Raw genomic sequence first — 20,574 nt, 5'->3', positions numbered from 1 at the left:
TTTAAAATATGTATTATTTCTGTTTTTTGCACGATTTTTATCTATATACTGTAATCGATTTACTTATTTATTATTATATTTTATTTTCTTCCATATTATGTATTGCATTGAACTGCTGCTGCTAAATTAACAAATTTCACGACACATGCCGGTGATAATAAACCTGATTCTGATTCTGAGCCTTTCCCACCCTGTGCAGTGGCTCCTCCATACCAGATGGTGATGAAACCCATGAGAATGCTCTCCGTGGTACATGAGTAAAAATTTGCCAGTGTCTTTGGTGACAGACCAATTCTCCTCAAACTCCTAATGAAATATAGCCACTGTTGTGCCTTCTTTGTAAAGTATCAATATGTTGGGTACAGGATAAATCCTGAGATGTTGACACCCAGGAACTTGAAACTGCTCACCCTTCCAATTCTGATCCCTCTGTGAGGGCTGTGTTCTCTCAAATTACCCTTCTTGAAGTCCACAATCAATTCTTTAGCCTTACTGATGTTGTTGGTGTGACACTACTCAACCAGCTGATCGACCTCACTCCTGTACGTCTCCTTGTCACCATCTGAAATTCTGCTAACAATAGTTGTGTAGTCGGCAAATTTATAGATGGTGTTTGAACTGTGCCTAGCCACAGAGTTGTGGGTGTAGAGGAAGTAGAGCAGTGGGCTAAGCACACATCCTTAAGGTGTGCCAGTGTTCTCAGCGAAGAGGAGACGTTGTCTGCACAGACTGTGGTCTCCCAATGAGGTGGTCAAGGATCCAGTTGTAGAGGGAGGTATAGAGATGCACGTTTTGCAACTTTTTGCTTAGAACTGAGAGTTGAAAGCTGAATTGGATTCAATAAACAGCAACCTGACTTAAGTATTGCTATTGTCCAGGTGATCCAAGGCCGAGTGGAGAGCCAGATTGCATCCGCGGCAGACCTATTATGGAGACAGGCAAATTGCAATAGGTCCAAGTACTTGCTTAGGCAGGAGTTGATCTTGGGCACGACCAACTTCTCAAAGCACGTCAGCACAGTAAATGTGAATGCCACAGGACGATAGTCATTGAGGCAGCTCACCCTGCTCTTCTTGGCCACTGGCATGATTGTCACCCTTGTGAAGCAGGTGGGAACCTCCAACTGTAGCAGTGAGAGTTTAAAGATGTCCTCGAACTATCCCACCAATTGGTTGGCACAAGTTTTCGAAGCCCTACCAGCTACACTATCAGATCCTGGCGCCTTTCGAGGGTTCACCCTCTTGAGAGAAGTTCTGATGTTGGTCTCCAAGGCAGAGATCAGAGGGTCACCGGATACTGCATGGATTCACGTAGATGAAGTTTTATTCTTCATTTCAAAGGCATTGAGCTCATCTGGGAGTGAAGCATCACTGTTGTTCATGACATTAGGCTTTGCTTTGTAGGAAGTAACAAGTCAAAACGTCATTAGAAGTTAACCTTTCAAACCCTGGAATCATGCCGACTCGTCTGTTCAGTACCTCCTCCATGGCCAATATATCTTTTCAGATGTTTGGCATTAGAACTGATTACAACACACCAGATAGGTCTGACCACGACTCTTTATTTCTACAATTCTATTTATTTTAACATTCAGCTTTCCCATGAAAACATTTTACTCTTCATGCCTTTGACACAAAGACTTGAGGTGAACATGTAATGATGCAACTGTACCAAAGTTGCTTCTATATGTGTTTTAAGTGTTTGTGCATTTGAACATATTTTGAATATTGCTTTAACCTTGGAAAGAACAGTTGTGAATCATTCAAATCCAACTCTAAATGGTGAACACTAGATATAATTTGTAAAATTATACATATTTATTCCTCACAGTAATTGTGTTTCAATCAAGCATTTGCAATACAAACATTTCTGATCAGAGCTTTAAAAATATTTTGTTTCTCACAGTATGGCATGCCTGATTCATCTGTTCTTGGTTTTGACGTAATTCTTGATCAAATGCCAAAAATGCACAATTATTTTCCCTGATCATTTAGCTTCATTGGAACTGATTTCAATTATCTCTTTGCTTGCTTGCCAGAGCCTGGTCTATACAGATATCATCACTAATCCCAGCCAACACAAATATTATCACATTCCATCTATTGTCCCCTAACAGAATTTACTTAATGTGAAACCCCCCCCATCCTTTTCCATCCCCCACTCAACCAACATTATCCCTCACATTTTAAAAGCTGTTGGAAATTCTCAGCACTTTGGCTCCAGTCTATCAGCTTTAGTGGATGCTGTTTCTCACCCAGATTCATTTTTCACGTGTTAATCTGCTATTAATAATATTCATAAATAGCCCCATTTAACAGCTTGCTTTGTTTGTGCTCACACTGTCATGCTGAACTGAGCTGGGTTTCCCACATGCTGCTACTTGAAGTGACCTTGAGAAATATTCAAAGGACAGATTCATTTTGATCTAGTTTCAGAAACTACACAAGCTATCTGGTAAACTTCTCTGCTCTTGTCTAGCTTATGCCTTACCAACAACCAGTTGATAATTCACAACTGCTCTTTTGACTATGGAAACCAAATGAGAGAAATATATCATGCCTCAAAGTATTTCATACATAATAAATTATTATTGATGTGCTGGCAACATTACCTGAAGAAATGTGTCAGAACCGATCTGTGCACATCAAGGCATCTCGAACTTCATTGAGATGAATGGCCACATCAATGCAGCATAAAGGAGGGATCTTGGCCATGGCATGGTCTGAATTATGTGCTCGGCTCAGATAGGTGTTCAGCTTAATGTTCTGCAGAGATGTTACCAACTGAGCCATTCTCACATGTAACACGTGAAAGTTAAGTATGTGTGAATCATCGGTCCTGAAAATAACTGTTGCCACAATAAAGAAGTTGGCCATTCACTTGGCCAGGTGATTACATAATTTCTCCTAGTATTTTGGCACTGCTGTGATATTCACCAGAAAGCTAGTTACACACTTTCCTTTCTAATGGAACATGCCGATACAAAGAGAAAGAGAAACAGAACTCATATGCTGCAACAGATTTGTCAATAATACACATTCACAAAGCTTCATGTGCAATTAATCACTTTAAAACACATGGCAATGCATCACAGATGGACTGTAGTGATAAGTATAACAATAAACATACTGAAGGTATGTAAACTATCTTCTCAGCCTAGTTAGCGAACTAGATCTCCTTGAAGCTTAAGCCGAAACTGGATGGAACTAGGTGATTTTCTTTATTATTATGGACAAAATAATAATAGTTCAGGGCTCAGCCAAAAACTAAAATCACATTCAAATAGTATTAATATTCCCCTTAATGTTTGATCATTCTCCAGCAATGTCAACCCCTTCAAGCAAGCATCAAAAAGAGCAGGAGCAGCTGAGCTGTCAGTGTTAGTATGTAATACAATATTTGCCCTGGTCATTACTTTAGACACAAACAAAAGTGATATCTCTCTCCCATGCTCATTCACAATGTCTGTATCCTTACTGCACACATACAAGTAAAATCTCTGTACCTACAGCCTACAGAGAGGTTAACACCTTGACACAGTGGTGCCAAGATAACAACCTCTCCCTCAATGTCCAAAAAACAAAAGAACTGATTATGTTCAGGAGGAGTAGAGACAGGCTCACCCCAATCAACATCAGTGGGACTGCAGTGAGAGGGTGAGTAACATAGAAACATAGAAAACCTACAGCACAATACAGGCCCTTTGGTCCACAAAGTTGTGCCGAACATGTCCCTACCTTAGAAATTACTAGGTTTACCTACAGCCCTCTAATTTACTAAGCTCCATGTACCTACCTAAAAGCTTCTTAGAAGACCCTATCATACCTGCCTCCATCACCGTTGCCAGCAGCCCATTCCACGCACTCACCACTCTCTGAGTAAAAAAACTTACCCCTGACATCTCCTCCGTACCTACTCCCCAGCACCTTAAACCTGTGTCCTCTTGTGACAACCATTTCAGCCCTGGAAAAAAGCCTCTGGCTATCCACACGAGTAGTTTCAAGTTCCTCTGTATACACATCATCGAAGATTTCATCTGGGCTGTACACACTAACTTTGTGGCAAAAAAAAGTGCAACAGCATCTCTTCCACCTTAGGTGACTGAATACGTTCGGTGTGAGTCCCTAAATCCTCAAGATCTTCTACAGAGGCACCTGACTGGCTGTATCACTGCCTGGTATGGGAACTGTTTCATCAACTGGTAACCCTAGGTACTTTCTAAGGTAAGGACAGGTTCGGCACAGCTTCGCGGGCCGAAGGGCCTGTATTGTGCTGTAGGTTTTCTGTGTTTCTAACTGCACCAACTTTGATCGCTAGGCAATGCAGGTAGTGGTACGGACAGCCCAGCGCATCTGTGGATGTGAACTTCCCTCCACTGAAGACATTTACAGAAGCAGCAGCAGGTGTGTAAAGAAGGCCTGGAAGATCATCGGGGACACCAGTCACCCCCACCATTAACTGTTTCAGCTGCTGCCGTCTGGCAAACCCAATGATTTGGCCTCCATGGTCATCTGTGGCAATGAATGCCACAGATTCACCACATTCTGGCTACAGAAAATACACCTCATCTTCGTCTAAACGGGGCATCCTTGTACTCTGAGGCTGTGTCCTCTGGTCCTAGATTCCCCCACTACAGGAAACATCCTCTCCACGACAACACTATCTAGGACTTTCAGTATTCAATAGGTTTCAATGCAATCCTCCTTCATTCTTCTAAACTCAGCCCCAAAGCCTTCAAATGCTCCTCATACATTAACCCTTTCATTCTCATGAACCTCCTCTGGACCCTCTCCAATGCCAGCACATCCTCTCCTAGAGAGGGGTCCAAAATTGCTCACAATTCTCTGTGCAGCCTAACCAATGCCTTATCAAGCCCCAGCATTACATCCTTGCTTTTATATTCTTGTCCTCTCAAAATGAATGCTCACACTTGAATTTGCCTTCTTTACCATACGCAATGATTTGTCTGAGGAAGGTGAACTGAATGGGATTGATTGTGAGAATGCAAGTGTGTATGTCACCTTGTGTTGGTGGTGGTGGGGGGGGGGGGGGTAGAATTACTACAGAATCATGGGACATTGTTATGCAGCTGGAGTGGAGGGGGAATTACTGCACAAATGCCCTGTAACAATATGCAGCCGGGGTGGTGGTGGTGGGGGGATTACTGCACAAATGCCCCATAACAATATGCAGCCACCCTGTAAGCTCAGTTCACAACAGCGATTTGTGAATGGCTGAAAGTTGGGTGGAGGGCTGGCAGGCCAACTGGCCTCTAGTGGCCTCTTCACTTGAGCCAAAAGCTGCCCTCCTTGCCCTCTGGTTGTCCAGGACACATCGGCCAGTTGACAGTTACAAAACATTTCATCGTTGTTCTCAGTTTACCTCACCTATTCCCTTCCCCTCCTCTTCACTTGCGTAGGGGGAGGGAGGGATGAACCGTATCGGAGTGCTGGCAAGAATGTGGCATGCGGCTGTTTGATAGTGCGGTGAATCGACTGGGCCCCCTACGCCCATGTGGCAGTCTCTAGTTTAGTGGATTTCTGAGTGTGCAGGTTTTCTTTTGTCTCAGGTGGGTCCGGTTCAACACTCCTGCACTGCAAGTTGCTCAGTGTGTACCGTGATTAATAGTCCATTGTCATTCTTGTTCTGCACATATGTCACAAAGGCTAGAGGCAGGTTCAATAACAACATTTAAAAGATGCAGGAGAGGGACATGGGCCAAATGGTACTAGCTTAGATGAGCACCGTGGTCAGCATAAACCAGTTGGGCCAAAGGGCCTTTTCCATCCCGTATGGCTCTCTTGCTCTGTGCTACGATCAGAATTCTTTCATCACTGTTTTTTATGCTGCCTTTCAAGTCCTTTGCCAGAAACCAATATCTTAAGGGAATTCATTTTTAAAAGATGGTATTCTTGCTCTTTCTCCTTTCTCCCCCCATTTCCAAGACACATACAATTTTGTATTCTAACATGTGGTCCATTATTATTATTATTATCTCCAGGAATCTTCCCTTATTCTATTTAATTTTTAGTTTCCTGTACTGAGTGTCCAAAATGATGCTTTTTTTTGGGTTCTTCTCTCCTCCCCAACCGGTGGCCCTCCTTTCCCCAAATACAAATTTCCCGGCAGCCTACCATGCCCCTGAAGTTCCACAAATTTTTCCCTGGGTCTTAGATTTTTCACCCATCCCTCTTTGAAAGTGAATGCCAGTGAACCTGTGCAGGGTCAGACACTGGCAGTAAAGGTCTGAAATAGCAATGGGAGCCCAGGGACAGGGTGACAATGATGGTGGGCTTGTGAGGGATGAGCCAGCTTCAATAAGTGGTTTAAAAGGGCAAGCAGACGTCTACCTTTGCATGCTTTCACAGTGAAGGAGCTCACTGACATCAAATACAGACCTTTAATTTCAGTTAAAAAAAATCAAGTCAAGGACACCATCATTATGCTTGGTATGGGTATTAAAGTGGGTGGGATGCAAGCTATGCATCCTACCTCTTCCAGCTTGATAGCAATTAGCATCTAGTGTCTATCAGAATCTATTAAAGTCACATGGTTAAAATGGAGACCAATTGTTGTTTATCCTCTCTGTGCCTTGTGGCGTATGAGCAGCCTTGCTGATTCTTGTTTTTTCACAAGCGCATCACTCAACTCAGCATGGATGGAAAGCACACAAGGAGCTGGCTGGATTCAAACCCAGAGCTATTTGCCTTGAAGTGTCCAGAGCTGATGCACTACACCTCTGGCCAGCACAGTAATGGAGACCAAATAAAGAACATTATGTTCCTCATAATGAAGAGGAGCCAACGAGCCTCTGCCTCAGACCACCTTATTTATATCAATTGGGGATTCCTTGCCTTTGTAAAACTAACTAGACAAGACTATGTGTAAAATAAATCAACAATTCTTAAGCTCGATAAAAACATTGTTTTTCTAGCAACTTAAAAAATGCTGGGCCAGTAGCTGGAAGCCAGTTGTCGGCTGAACAGTTTGGAATTCAAACGTGATTCAAAGCTTTTTTTGTTACTGCAACCAAATTAAACCAGTTAAAAAGGGGAAAAAAATACAAGCGTGTTTCTCAATCATAAGCAGATGATAGACTATTTGTTCTGCTGTTCAGTCCCCAAAGAAAGGATTTAATTTCAGTTGAATAACGCAACCAATTTGAATAAATGTCTGTTGGCAGATTTTAGCCAGCAGTCAAGATTCTAGTCCACGTAATTATCCATTTAAATTATAAAGAGATACTAGATAATAATTGCTATCTAGCTGGAAGTGGTAGGAAGACAAATTAATATGTAAGGAGGGTATAACTTTAATCAACTGTCATTATGTCAGAGCCTTGGTTAAGTAACATTTTAAAGGCAATAATAATCAACATGGACCATGGATCCTGCATTGAATGACCAGGTCTGGAATCCCAAATTGACTGGACTAATAATAATTCTAATTCATAAAGTCACTATAAAAAGCCAATAATTATACACTTTATGAATCCCTTTGCAAATAAGCCAATAAATTCTTCATTAAATGACTAGATTCTTGTTTAGTTAGCACATCAAATGGAATAGTTCAGACATTGCATATGCACACAGCATACGTGAGTACATTTTTCCCTTGGTAAATGATCCTGAGGGGCATTTTCCCTTCATCATAAAGTAGGAGGGTGTGGGTGTTTCAATCAGGAACAGCAGGGTAAGGAAAATGCTCACTTATATTCCGAAATCCAATTGATGAGATACCCAAATGGATCCACAAACAAACTGCAAGTTGGTGGGAGGGAGGTGGGTAGCGGGTGGGGGAAAAGCCTCATTAAAAGCTGTCCTGTCTGTATAATTTAGCCAATTTCCATTCTCAATTGTGTTTCAATCTGACCCCAAGGGAATAAGAATTATCTTGCTGACATCTTTGGTTAGGTGAGTAACAAATTTTCATTGATGCATCACCAGTTCAGAGAAGAGGTCAGAGGTGGGGATGAAGACATTGACCAGATTGAGGGTGTAGATCAGTGAAGTGGGGCTGGAGAAGTTTTGGTGACAAAATCAGGGTCAAGTTATCCAAAAGGTGTGTGAAGACTGGGACCCCCACCACCCCCCCATCATGGGCCTTGGCTGATTGAAGAATAGGGATGGTAGGGATTGAGAGCTTTGGCTGATAAGAGTTCAGGAAGATTCAAGTGTCATGCAGAGGGAGATCAGAGTTCTGGGGTAAGATAGCAAATACAATCTATTTCTATGAGGAATAAAGGGAAAATATGGGACTTAATTTTAGAGGGTCCCAATGCAGCATTGTGCTGTGAAGACAAATTGTCTTGGGCTTGCTTGGTAACAGTTGCTGCCAAGATGCTGGGGCAAAGATAGTCTCCCCTGCATAATTAATAAAGAAGTTGTTCCACCGCACACAGGGGAATGAGGATTGGAGTCAAATTTCTGTAGTGGACCAAATCACCATGGAAATAGTCAAAAATCACATTCTACTCTGGAAGTAATCAAGAATAAAATGATTCTTGTAGGAGATAAAAGCTTTTGTTACAAGTTGGTGCCCTTAAAATGCTGTATCACACACCTTTCACATGCAGATAAGAAATGAAAAATATTCTAAACCAAAAATAAGTAGTAAAGAACCAAAATCTCAGGCACACATTTACAACTCACACAGTAAATGGTTATCACTTCTGCCAAAGAAAACAGTTCGGCTTCATGTCATTGTTCAAGCAGAAGAATGTCTGGGCTTCCCTTGCTGAACAAAAGCTGGAGAATTTCTAGATGTCAGTCATCTTTTCTCCACACTGATTTATAATTAATCTGTGTATACTGGCACTGTAATCACACTGCCTCTGATTGCAGATTTGTTCACACTTCTGAATGGAACTTCAATCCAAATACTCTTGTTTTCAAAACGGCTTTGTAACTTGACTAAGCCTGCATTAAGACTAGAGTATAAATGAATGGATAACACAAAAAATTTCTGATATAATGTGGTAGGGAATGGGAGCACCAAACAGATGTATGTCTTAACCACGTGTATCAGGGACAGGAATAATATCTGCATGGTGCTACTACAGACTGAAACGGCAGAAAGAACAGGTCTTATACAACATGTTTACCTTCACATTTCTGGTTGTTCTCATTCTGTTTGTGTCCAGCAGGACATTTGCATTCATAGGATCCCACCGTGTTGATGCAGTTTCCTCCCTGGCAGAGACCTGGGATTGCCTGACATTCATCCACATCTGCCAAAGAAAACATCAGTTTCATACCATTGCTCAACCAGAAGAACGCATGGGCTTCCCTTGCTGAATACAACCCGCAGACTCGCTGGATGATAGTCATTTTTCCCCATTTACTCTCATACACTAGCTTTGTATTCACTCTGCCTGTGGATCAAGCTGTAGAAAAGTTTCTGCCGGCATTAATTACATCAGTTAATTGGCTTGGCACCAGGCACTTAACCAAGGGAGACAGGGATGACACTGAAGAGGATAAGTGAGTTCACGCAAAGGCGGGATTGATGATAATCTGGGAGTTGGAAATTAAGTGCCACTGAGAGTAGACTGATGGATCATCAATGGATATGGATAATAGGCTTGAGCAGGAGGTTACTGAAGAGACTAGGAACTGAAGGGAGAATGGGATCTGGCTGCACAGAATTATAATTAAACTGTGGAACTCCATGGGAAATGAGAAACCAACATTTATAACACCCTTTAAGGACATTATCATTTGCTCTGAGACCACTAAGGATGAGGTAAGGGTCAAAATGACAGTCCCAACCCATAATCCTATACCCACTGCTATCTCCCATTGATATTTCAATAGGGAGGCAGGTAGCCAGTGGAGGAGTCAGTAGTGGATTAGTGTGGGGACAGTAAAGAGACAGACAGTGGGGGCAGAGGTTATAGGATCCATCATTCGCCCTGCTTCATCCTGAATACACCAACCCTCTTCAGTATGATCCCTGTATTCCTTGAGTATATCTGTGCTACAGCAGAAACTTTCCGTTTGCCTAACACATAGGGGCCCTTCAACACCAACACCTGGTCCCTGGCCATTTTGTATATTGAAGATCTGTTGACACCTAGCCAGCTTTAAACATCCTCACCAGAATGGTTTGAGAAAGAGACATTATATTTGCAGAAGTACAGTAGAAATTACTAGAACTTATGTGTGGCGTCACCTCAATCTTTCACAGCAAGAATCTCTGCATTGACAAGGCCTCTGTGTCATGAAACAATCACATGAGTGTGGCCAAAACATGTTTTCTCTACAAAAAATGACATAAGCATGTGTAGCATCTTATCATTTTGAAAAGGTGGCCTTCCTAGATCTTCTCAAGAACTGTATTGGTAATTTCAATAACTATTGCAACCACTCACCTTGACAGGCACCACTTCGAATATTGGGGATGAAACCACGGCGACAGGGATGAGGCTGTGCAGGGCACATCTCACAAGGATGGCCCCAAGCTCGACCAATGGTGGCACAGCAGAGAGTCTTGGTGCAGACAATGCCACTTAGCTGTCCTTGGCACATTTGGTTATTGACCTGTGTGAAGCATGGTCCAGTTCGGTAATCTGTGGAGAAGAACAAAACCAATGGAAATGCTGCCAAGTTTCAGACATGGGACACTGAACAGTGTGACAAGGCACTGACTCAGTCACTCATGGGTCCCCACCATGTTTATAACTCTCCTGTATAATACTGTGGCACTCATCTTGTAGGTTGTCATTAACCTTAACTTTAACATCCTCCACATCCATCAGGAAGTCATAAGTGTCCATTATGGACTTGCCTATTACAATGGCATATCATGATTTCCTGACATGCACAACTAGAGATGAAGCACCCGATAGAAATGTAGTCCTGATGAAGGGTCTCTGCCCTAAACGTCTCCATTGATGCTGCCTGATTTGCTGAGTTACAATATAAACTGATGTAATATAAGCTCAATAGGCTCTTCAAACTGCACCTTTCAAATATTCTGTACTGAGTGAGGCCTCTTTAATCAAGATCTGTGCTGGTAACGAGAATGACTTACTTCTCCCCATGCCGGCTGAGGAGTAAGAGGACGGGTGGAGCCAATACTTACATAGATTGTTAATGTGTTACAGAGACCCATAAATATGCCCTAATAACAGGACATCTTATGACAGAGAAACTTACAGACATTAAAAAACGAAATGCCCTGTGGCGGCCATCTGTATCTCTTCCCCTTGTACTGGAATGTTAGGATTAGGATAGTTTCAGCACTAACCACAAGCTGTCAGAGGAAGGATACAAACCTTCAAATTGGAGTTACCAGATGTAGATGGTCTCTGTGGCTTCTACAAACTGAGAGTAATATCAGAATACTAAGGCAAAAAGAAAGTTGCTTGCTCTACAAGAGCCAGAATCAGCTGATGATACAAGGACATATTTTATGACTTTCTCAAGAAGCTTAAACCCTGTAGAATAGCCTAAACAGACAGTTCTGTGATACCAGCAACTGAATGTTTGGCACATTTGCAGTGTACTAATCCATGTTAAAATATTAACATGACAGATATGATCAGTGTAACATTGGACAGTCACTTTTGGGTTCTAGCTCTGTTAATATCAAAAATATATTGGCATACTGACAGGGAAAATTGAATAAGTGTTACGAAGTGGTCTTGTTTCGCATTCTGATTGCTTCACAGACTCCATACCTGGAGAATATTTATCATAAAGGTTAGGTTCTAAATTGTTAATGTACCTCAGTGGAAATTTTATATATGAATGCGACATGGCAAACTCATCACTTACTTCAGGTGAGCTCTATAACCCAGACAGATCCACAATGAATTAACTGAACAAAACATTTCTTTGAGTATTCCCAGATAATCCCCTATACCTCATTGAAAGGTAATAACTGGGGGACAAAGCCTTGAACATGTCAATAGAAAGCACACAGAGGCAAACTCGGCATGCACACTCGGAGGCGCGTAGACCACCTTACTTTCTCACACCAGCACATTTTCACGTGCACTAAAAAATGTTACACATGCACAAACACATAATTGCATATACACATGTCTTGCACACACATGCTCACAGATACACAAACTTTGAAATCAGCGTTGCTTTCATTCAAACATATAGTTAACAGCAGGATGCCTGGACCTTCTTGTTTAATGGTCTGCTTTATAAAGCATTATCACCTCGTAAATAGAACAGAATCTCCACTTGCTGGATCTTGTTCTGCCTTTAGACAGGAGGATTATTTTCCTCAATAAAGTGCTCGAATCCTGTTTATACCCAGCTGACTTCACAGCCTCTGTACCAATTGACAGATGTCTGCACCTGAGCTGTAGTTTGACAGCCACAAATCTGTACTTCAGCTTCTGATTTAAAAAAAGGCAAACTTAGATTTTAGATTGACGAATGAAATCTACACTGCAGACCGCCAGAGAACAAAACTATCAGATACTGGCCGGGCTGCTGGAGCTGTGTTTACACAGAATTCCCTCCAGCCACCTAGTGAATGTGAATCTGGGATATGCTTCTTAGGCACTTGTGGAGCTGGACCCAACACACTTGGAACAGGGCTTGGGCACATGTGGAGCAGTCAGGTGTCAGTGCCAGACAGCGGATTGATGCTCTTGGGTTTGAGAAAGCAAGATCAAAACCAGCAGCCAGCTGATTCAACAGTGTCACCGCAGGGGAGCTGCTTATGTTGGAATTAGAAGTAGGTGAGGATGCAGCCACAAAGCTGGAGCACAGGAGGTGAATGAATAGAGTGGTCAGCCACTTCAAGAAGGTGTGGAATATGAACCCTAAGTGTGATCAGAGTTGAGGGTCTAATGGATATGAACACACTACATATGAAAGATGAGAATGCCTAATTGAAGAGGATAGGGAGGCAGGTTACTAGGGGATGTAAATCCTGGAATGAGGATTCAAAGTTATAGGGGATGAGGACACAACTGCGTTGGGATGAGGCCAAAGGTGGAGTTGAAATCTATCCTGCATTAACAAGATCTCTTTCACTGCATAATGATAGGGAATTGGGGAACTCTTTTGTACACCAACCTCCCCTCCCCACTTATGGTGAACTTCACACTTAGGAACCAAGCAGGAGAAAAGCCATATTAACACCTGTCAACAATTGAAAACTCCTTATTTGGAAAATTTCGGTCTTGGAATGCAATTCCCTGAAGTCTTGCTGCGCCTCTGTGTGGGATGTGGGACATCTGGAATGCATCAATAGTCTGGAATCCTAGAAGTTTGCTCCCCAGAGCTAGGGGCTACAACACACACAGATGTCTTACTCTTTCTCAGGAACAGCCACCTTGGACTGCAGATATTTATTTATTTTGCTTAAAGGGATCCTGACTCAAATTCCTACAGTGATTGAAAGAATTGGGGCACCAAATTTTATTAAAGCACATATGGGTTCTCTGCTTACCAAATGTCTTAAAACAACACAAATGTAGTAATCAGTGCTGATATGCTGACAGATTCTATTTCTGTTCTACCATTCACTTGTAGTTAAAAATGCCAAAACGAAGCAACAGTAACATCATCTGTATCTTTTTTGAGAATGGAGAATAGTTTTCCCAGTATCTGTCACATTTGTATACCTTTCCCACTAGCATATAACTTTGTACATAAATTCTCATCTCAATTTTCAATGTACAACATCCAAGCTCTCAAATTCTTTTCCCTGAGCCTCTCCCCTATTTCTCCCTTTTAAGTTACTCCTTGAAACCTATATGTTAGACAGATCTATTTGCCACCTTTACCAATATCTCTTTAACATACCCAGCATGAGACACAGACACTAAATAAATTTAACTTGTTATTGCTATGCTGTTGTGTAATTATAACTCCATGCCTCAAAGTTGATGTGACATCTAGCAGATTAGAACTAGCTGTTTTTGGTTAAGGATTCAGAGCAGTTTCGATGCTATTGTTCAGTTTCCACCCATACAGAGTGGAGTGATAGTCATGCATGATGAACAGTGCAGGTTTTGCTGAGCCCCTGAGCTCAAGCTTATCGGATGACAAGTCACATCATAAGCTCAAAGAAGTGTCAGTGCCCGAATGGAGACTCCATTTTATTAAACCTATAACATTAGATAGATCCTGACGAAGAAATCACAATGAAATCACGACATGAATACACTATTCAGCCTCTCATAAAGCAACGCATAAATTGTTTCTTCCAAACAAATCCATCCCACCCATACCCCTCCCTCCACCTCAATTCCTTTCTCTTCTATCAGATCCCATCATTTTCAGTGCTATCATCTTGAGTTCTCACTTCCCAGCTTTTGACATTATTCCCACTCTCTCGTCACCCTGTCAATTAAACTGCCATTGTTGGCATGGCGTACTTGACAACTGCAAAGAACACTCTGTTACTTTCATCTTCCAAAGTACTTCCAGTACAAACCATAGTAAAACTCTCATCTTTCACTGGCAGGAATAAGAGCATAAGACATAAGAGCAGAATTAGGCAATTTGGCCCATTGAGTCTGGTCCTTCATTCCATCATGCCTGATTTATTATTCTCCTGCCATCTCCCCATAATCTTTGACATCCTCACTAATTAAGAACCCATGAACCTCTGTTTTAAATATACCCTATGCCTTGGCCTCCACAGTCCTCTGTGGCAATGAATTCCACAGATTCACCACCCTTTAGCTAAAGAACTTCCTCCTCATCTCTGTCCTAAAAAGATATCTTTCTATACTAAGGCTGTGCTCTCTGGCCCTAAACTCCTCAAATATAGGAAACAATCTATCCACGTCCACTCTATCTAGGCCTTTCAATATTCAATAATTTCCCTCATACTTCCAAACTCCAGTGACTGCGTCTGTGCCTTTATTTCTTCTACCAAAGTGTATGATCATACATTTTCCTACACTATATTCTAGCTGACACTTTGCCCATTCTTCTAGAATACAGGTGCAAGTCTTAGGCGCATATATATAGCTAGGGTACCGAAGACTTTTGCATGGTACTGCAATTGTCAAAGTGGAGCAGAGAGTGAGTTTGTAAATCAGGCTTTTAGCAAAGGATATCAGGAATGGCAAGGGTGGAGCACCAGGGGGAGGGGTGTGGAATAAGTGGCAGAGGAGAGCCAGCAGCAGGGTTGGCACGCGTGCAGACAAACCCAGCCCTGAGACAGCAGGCAAGGCCATTTGGTTCCAAACAATTTGTTTATTGATCATTACAGAATTTCTCTCTGGTGCTTCCACTCCCTCGCTCTGCCTTCCCTTTTTACCAACCATAACTCTCCTCTCCCTGCCCCTTTCTCACTCTCAGTCTGCAACAGAGACCCATATCAGAATTAGGTTTAGCATCACTCATGTATGTCATGAAATTTGTGCTTTACTTTGTTGTGGTAGCAATACAGAGCCATACATAGAATGACTACAGTACTGTACAAAAGCCTTAGGCACCATAATTGTGTGTGTGTGTGTCTAAGGCTTTTGCACTGTAATCTAAGTCCTTCTGCAAATTCCTTGCTTTCTCAACACTATCTGCCCCTCCACCTATCTTTGTATCATCTGCAAACTTGGCCGCAAAGCTATCAATTCCATCATCCAAATCATTGACATATAAAATGAAAAGAAGTGTCCCAACACTGCCCTCTGCGAAACACCACTCGTCACTGGCAGCCAACCAGAAAAGGCCCCCTTTATTCTCACTCTTTGTCTCCTGCCAATCAGCTTCTATCCATGCTTTTCTGTAATATCATGGACTCATGCGTAGCACCTTGTCAAAGACCTTCTGAAAACCCAAATAAACAACATCCACTGACTCTATTTATTTATCCCACAAAGAATTCCAACAGATTTGTCAGGCAAGATTTCCTCTTAAGGAAACTATACTATCTTTGGCCTATTTTATCGTGTGCTTCTAAGTACTCCAAAACCTCATGCTTAATAATGGACTCCAACATCTTCCCCACTACTGAAGTCAGCCGAACTGGCTAATAATTTCCTGTCATTTTCCTCTTTCCCTTCTTAAAGAATGGAATTTCATTTGCAATTTGCCAGTACTCCAGAACCACGTGTGTCTTGAATGATCACTACCAATGCTTCCATAATCTCTTCAGCTATCTCTTTCAGAACCATGGGACATAGCTCATCTGGTCTCAGTACTTATCTACCTTCAGACCTTTCAACTTCCCAAGCACCTTCTCCTTTGTAATAGCAACTACACTCACTTCTGCCCCTAGACACTCTGATTTTCTGGCATACTGCTGGCATCTTCCACAGTGAAGGCCAACGCAAAATATTAAGTTTGTCTGTCATTTCTTCGTTCTCCAATTTACTACCACTCGAGCATCATTTTCCAGTGATCCAATATCCATTCTTGCCTAGTTTTTACTCTTTATATATCTGGGAAAACTTTTATTATCCTTTATATTATTGGCTATCTTACCTTCACATTTCATCTTTGTTCTCCTTAACGCTTTTTTCAGTTTTCTTCTCTCGATTTTTAGAAGTTTTTCAATCCTCTAGCTTCCTACTAATGTTGCTATATGGTGTGCCCTCTCTTTTGCTTTTATTGAAGATGTGGTAGCTATTGTCCTTTAGTTGATTATAACATTATTTAATTCTGACCTGATATTCATATGCAGGTATTTTGTCATAGGTAATCTTTGGATTAGGACTTGGAAACTTTGTCAGATCAGAAAGGATCAACATTGAGTCAAACACATTTAACTTTGTGATGCAAATCGGCACCAGTTTTAAGTACTTATTTCAGACCCCAGCGTTCACATGGTCACAGATTCATTTCAAGATTATTTCCAGTACATTGTAAATTGCAAAAGGCTCAGTTTAATTACACACAATTTTTCAACAATTTGTAATATATTTTTCACTAGTCTGAATTAACATCAGGACAGAGAGTTTGGAGTTCTGTAGATCAAAGATGATTTGACAATATTTGCAATAAACTGCAGTGTATCTGTCACCAGTTTCTACTCAATGCAGAGTTGCATAGATGGCTTTTATTTAACTGCTTCAATAAATGGCTATTTCTAAACTTTAGTGAGCTTTTTGCTTATGAAATCATAGAATGGTATATAGCACAGTGGGATGCTAGTAGCCTACCATGGCTGTACCAGCATTTTGGTTCAGATATTTAATCAGTCCTAGCAACACACATGAAATGCTGGAAGAACTCCAGATAGCATCTATGGAAAAGAGTACAGTTGATGTTTTGTGCCCAAACCCTTCAGTGGGACTGGAGATAAAAGGATATGGAGCAGGGTTAAAAGGTGGGGGGTGGGGGGAGAGGGAGATCTCAAGGTGATAGGTGAAACCAGGAGGGGGAGTGGTGCAGTAAAGAGCTGGGAAGCTGATTGGTGAAAGAGATACAAGGCTGGAGAAGGGGGAATCTGATAGGAGAGGACAGAAGGCCATGGAAGAAAGAAAAGGGGGAGGAGCACCAGAGGGAGGTGATGGGCAGGGAAGGAGATATGGTGAGAAAGGGAAAAGGGGATGAGGAATAGTGAAGCTGGGGCAGGGAGCATTACCAGAAGTTCGAGAAATTGATGTTCATGCCATCAGGTTGGAGGCTACCCAGATGGAATATAAGGAGTTGTTCCTCCAAACTGAGTATAGTCTCATTACGACAGTACAAGAGGCCATGGATAGACATATCAGAATGGGAATAGGACACATACTTACAAAATTTCCCCTTCATGCTTTTATGTCATGTAAGTTCTATTGAATTGGCCTTCCCCAACCTTTCAAGAAATGTTTTTAAAAACAGGACAGCCTGAACAAAAATGCATTTTGTCATTGTCATATGGTCCCACTGCTGATCACCTTAAACCTGAGTCCTCTGGTTATTGAACCTTCTGCCAGTGATTCTCCTTTGTTGATAAGAACACTTCAGGACATCAAATCTCCTTTGAACCTTATCTGCACTAAGGAAAATCCTAGTTTTTCTAATCTTTCCATCTAACTGGGGAACTGTATCCTGAGTCCCATTTCAATCATTGACTGCGAACCCTTGATATCCTGTCAGAAATGCACTGTTCTCCAACTGGAGCCTAACTAATGATTCATAAAAGTCTACCACAACTTGTTTGCTTATGTCTCTGATTATCTGGGAGCACAATTGGAGACGACTATTTGGTGAACACAAAAATATCCCTCAGCTGTGTCTGCTGATGGCTCTTTGCCAATTATAATGCTAATCTAAGAAGACAGATACAAGGTCGTTGGTTTCCTATGGTTGCTATTTTCCTGTGATGTACATTTAATCTGATCTGACAATAAATAATTACCCATTTTTGTTTTTGGTTAACAAAATATTGACTGAATAATAACCAACACCATTGACAGCCTGCTTTAATAACCTATAACTTATCTATTCTAACACTAACATTTACTTAATTGTATAAACGTTCATTTCTACCCTGTTCGATTCTCTTGTTCCGTTAGATGTTAGTTGGCTTAGTCTATTGACCCACGGTTACCTTGTTCATTGACCAATGGCCTAGTCTATTAATCTATGTTTGCATTTGTCTTACTCAGCACAGTTGTTCTGTTGCAGTGACCCATAATTACAGTTGCACATTGACCTTTGGTTAACTCTTTTTATACTTCTTTTACCAATGATTACTGACCCGTGGTATATTCAGTAATTATCTATTAATAACCACTTTATAAATCACTCACTCATTTGACAAGGTTAGTCTCTTGGAGTGAACTACAAAAACATATTCTAATACCTCACTTTGTAGTTCAGTTGTTTCATAAATGAATGAAAAGCAGTCATTAAAATATTACAGTAAGAAAAATCAGTCTTGCCATCTCCATATAAATGAAAAAGCAGACCAAAAATTGTTCCATAATATCATTTGATATAGCATACAAAATGAGGAATAAAAACAAAAAAAAGTTGAAATTGCTGATATGAAGAGAATAACAGAGTTAATATTTCAAGTCAATGGTCTCATTGGAATTGTGAAGGAAGATTCCATTCAGATGAATGGTTAAGAGATGGATAAATGAGGTACAAAATCCATTAAGAAAAATTGGATCAAACATTTGCTTCATGTTATGAAATATCTTTTTGTGATTCCCCATTTATTGCTAGCTTCATCCTAGCGTAACTGAGTAATCTAGGATTGTTCTGTATCCCACCTCCCTGTCAGGCATCTACTTTGTGCAAAGGAACAGCAGTCTTAGAAAAGCTGAGACTTAATGTATGGCCTCTTTGTTACTGTAAACATCAACCACCATCAGATGTTAGGAAGCAAATAGTACCCAACCTATTAACAAAGAAAGACAACCTTCAATATCCAAGATGAAGAGAATAAACAGTATTAGATGAAAATGGACAGTGTGCCAAACAGGCATTAGAAATTGCTAGCTAATTTCTGATCAACAGATATAAAGTGTTATAAATGTCACTCACTTGATCCATGCACAGTTTAACTTTTCTTTAGAGAGCAAAAGTTTTAGATTGATAACCTGGCATCAAAGCCTTTCATCCTCGCTCTGATGAAAGGACAAGGAAATATCTAACCTGCTGAGTATTTGCAACATTCGCTGTTTTCATTTCAGATTTTCAGCTTTTGTATTTTTTTCACCTTTTCTAGAAGAGGAGTAGTAGATAAATATTTTTGATATTTGTGCAATTTACTCTCCTGACTATTTTGAAAAGTTGTAAGTAACTCAAGTGAAAGTGTCAGATGTTGAATCATAAAAACACAGACAATATTCAGTGGAGTTACAAGGGATTGCAAATGCTGGAATCCGGAACAACCATCAACCTGTTGGAGGAACTCAGCAGGTCAAGCATGATCTGTGGGAGGAAGAAGAGCTGTCAACATTTTGATTCAAATCCCTGTATTCTGTGAAAACAGGAGTGGTCATGCCAATCGATTAAACTAAATGAGTGACAATATTGATCCAGTAGTTCAAAGCAAACACAGTGAATAACAAACTCTGCTTTTTACTATTATTATATCACCAAAATAAGTTACATATATACTCAATGGCCATGTTATTAGGTACACCTGCACACCTGCTCATTATTGCAAATATCTATTCAGCCAATCATGTGGCTGAACTCAATGCATAAAAGCATATAGACATGGTCAAGAATTGTAGTTGTTGTTCAGACCAAACATCATAAGGGGAAGAAATGTGATCTGAGTGACTTTGACTGTGGAATAATTGTTGGTGCCAGAAGGGGTGATTTGAGTATCTGAGAATCTGCTGATCTCCTGGGATTTTCATGTACGACAATCTCCAGAATTTAGAGAATGTTGTGAAAAACCAAAAAAAGATTCAGTGAGTGGTAGTTCTGTGAGTAAAAGTTAATGAGAGCGGTCAGAGGAGAAAGGCCAGACTGGTTCAAGCTGACAGGAAGGCAACAGTAATGCAGATAACACAACGGTGGTGTGTAGAAGAGAATCTCTGAATGCACAACATATTGAACCTTGAAGTGGATGGGCTACAGCAGCAGAAGACCATGAACATATGCTCAGTGGCCTCTTTATTAGACACAGTTGGTCACTGAGTGTAACTACCTGTGAATTCAAAATGTGATCATTTTCTGGTTATTTGCCACAGAA

At 41.0% G+C, this 20,574-nt stretch overlaps 1 protein-coding gene across 2 annotated transcripts in view; it reads right to left on the bottom strand.

Moving 5' to 3' along the window:
- fbn2b (fibrillin 2b) overlaps positions 1-20,574 on the bottom strand; it is a 269,685-nt gene that overhangs the window by 158,157 nt on the left and 90,954 nt on the right. For both annotated transcript variants that reach the window (XM_073068631.1, XM_073068632.1), the window contains exons 7-8: positions 10,373-10,570; positions 9,104-9,229 (exon numbers count right to left, since the gene is read on the bottom strand). In XM_073068631.1, the coding sequence (XP_072924732.1) occupies positions 9,104-9,229; positions 10,373-10,570 (324 nt within the window). The remainder of the gene's footprint in view (positions 1-9,103; positions 9,230-10,372; positions 10,571-20,574) is intronic.

This window comes from Hemitrygon akajei, chromosome 16 (genome assembly GCF_048418815.1).
Source record: "Hemitrygon akajei chromosome 16, sHemAka1.3, whole genome shotgun sequence".
NCBI lineage: Eukaryota > Metazoa > Chordata > Chondrichthyes > Myliobatiformes > Dasyatidae > Hemitrygon > Hemitrygon akajei.
The sequence above is the reverse complement of the archived record's forward strand: the minus strand, read 5'-3'. Positions and strand labels throughout refer to the sequence as shown.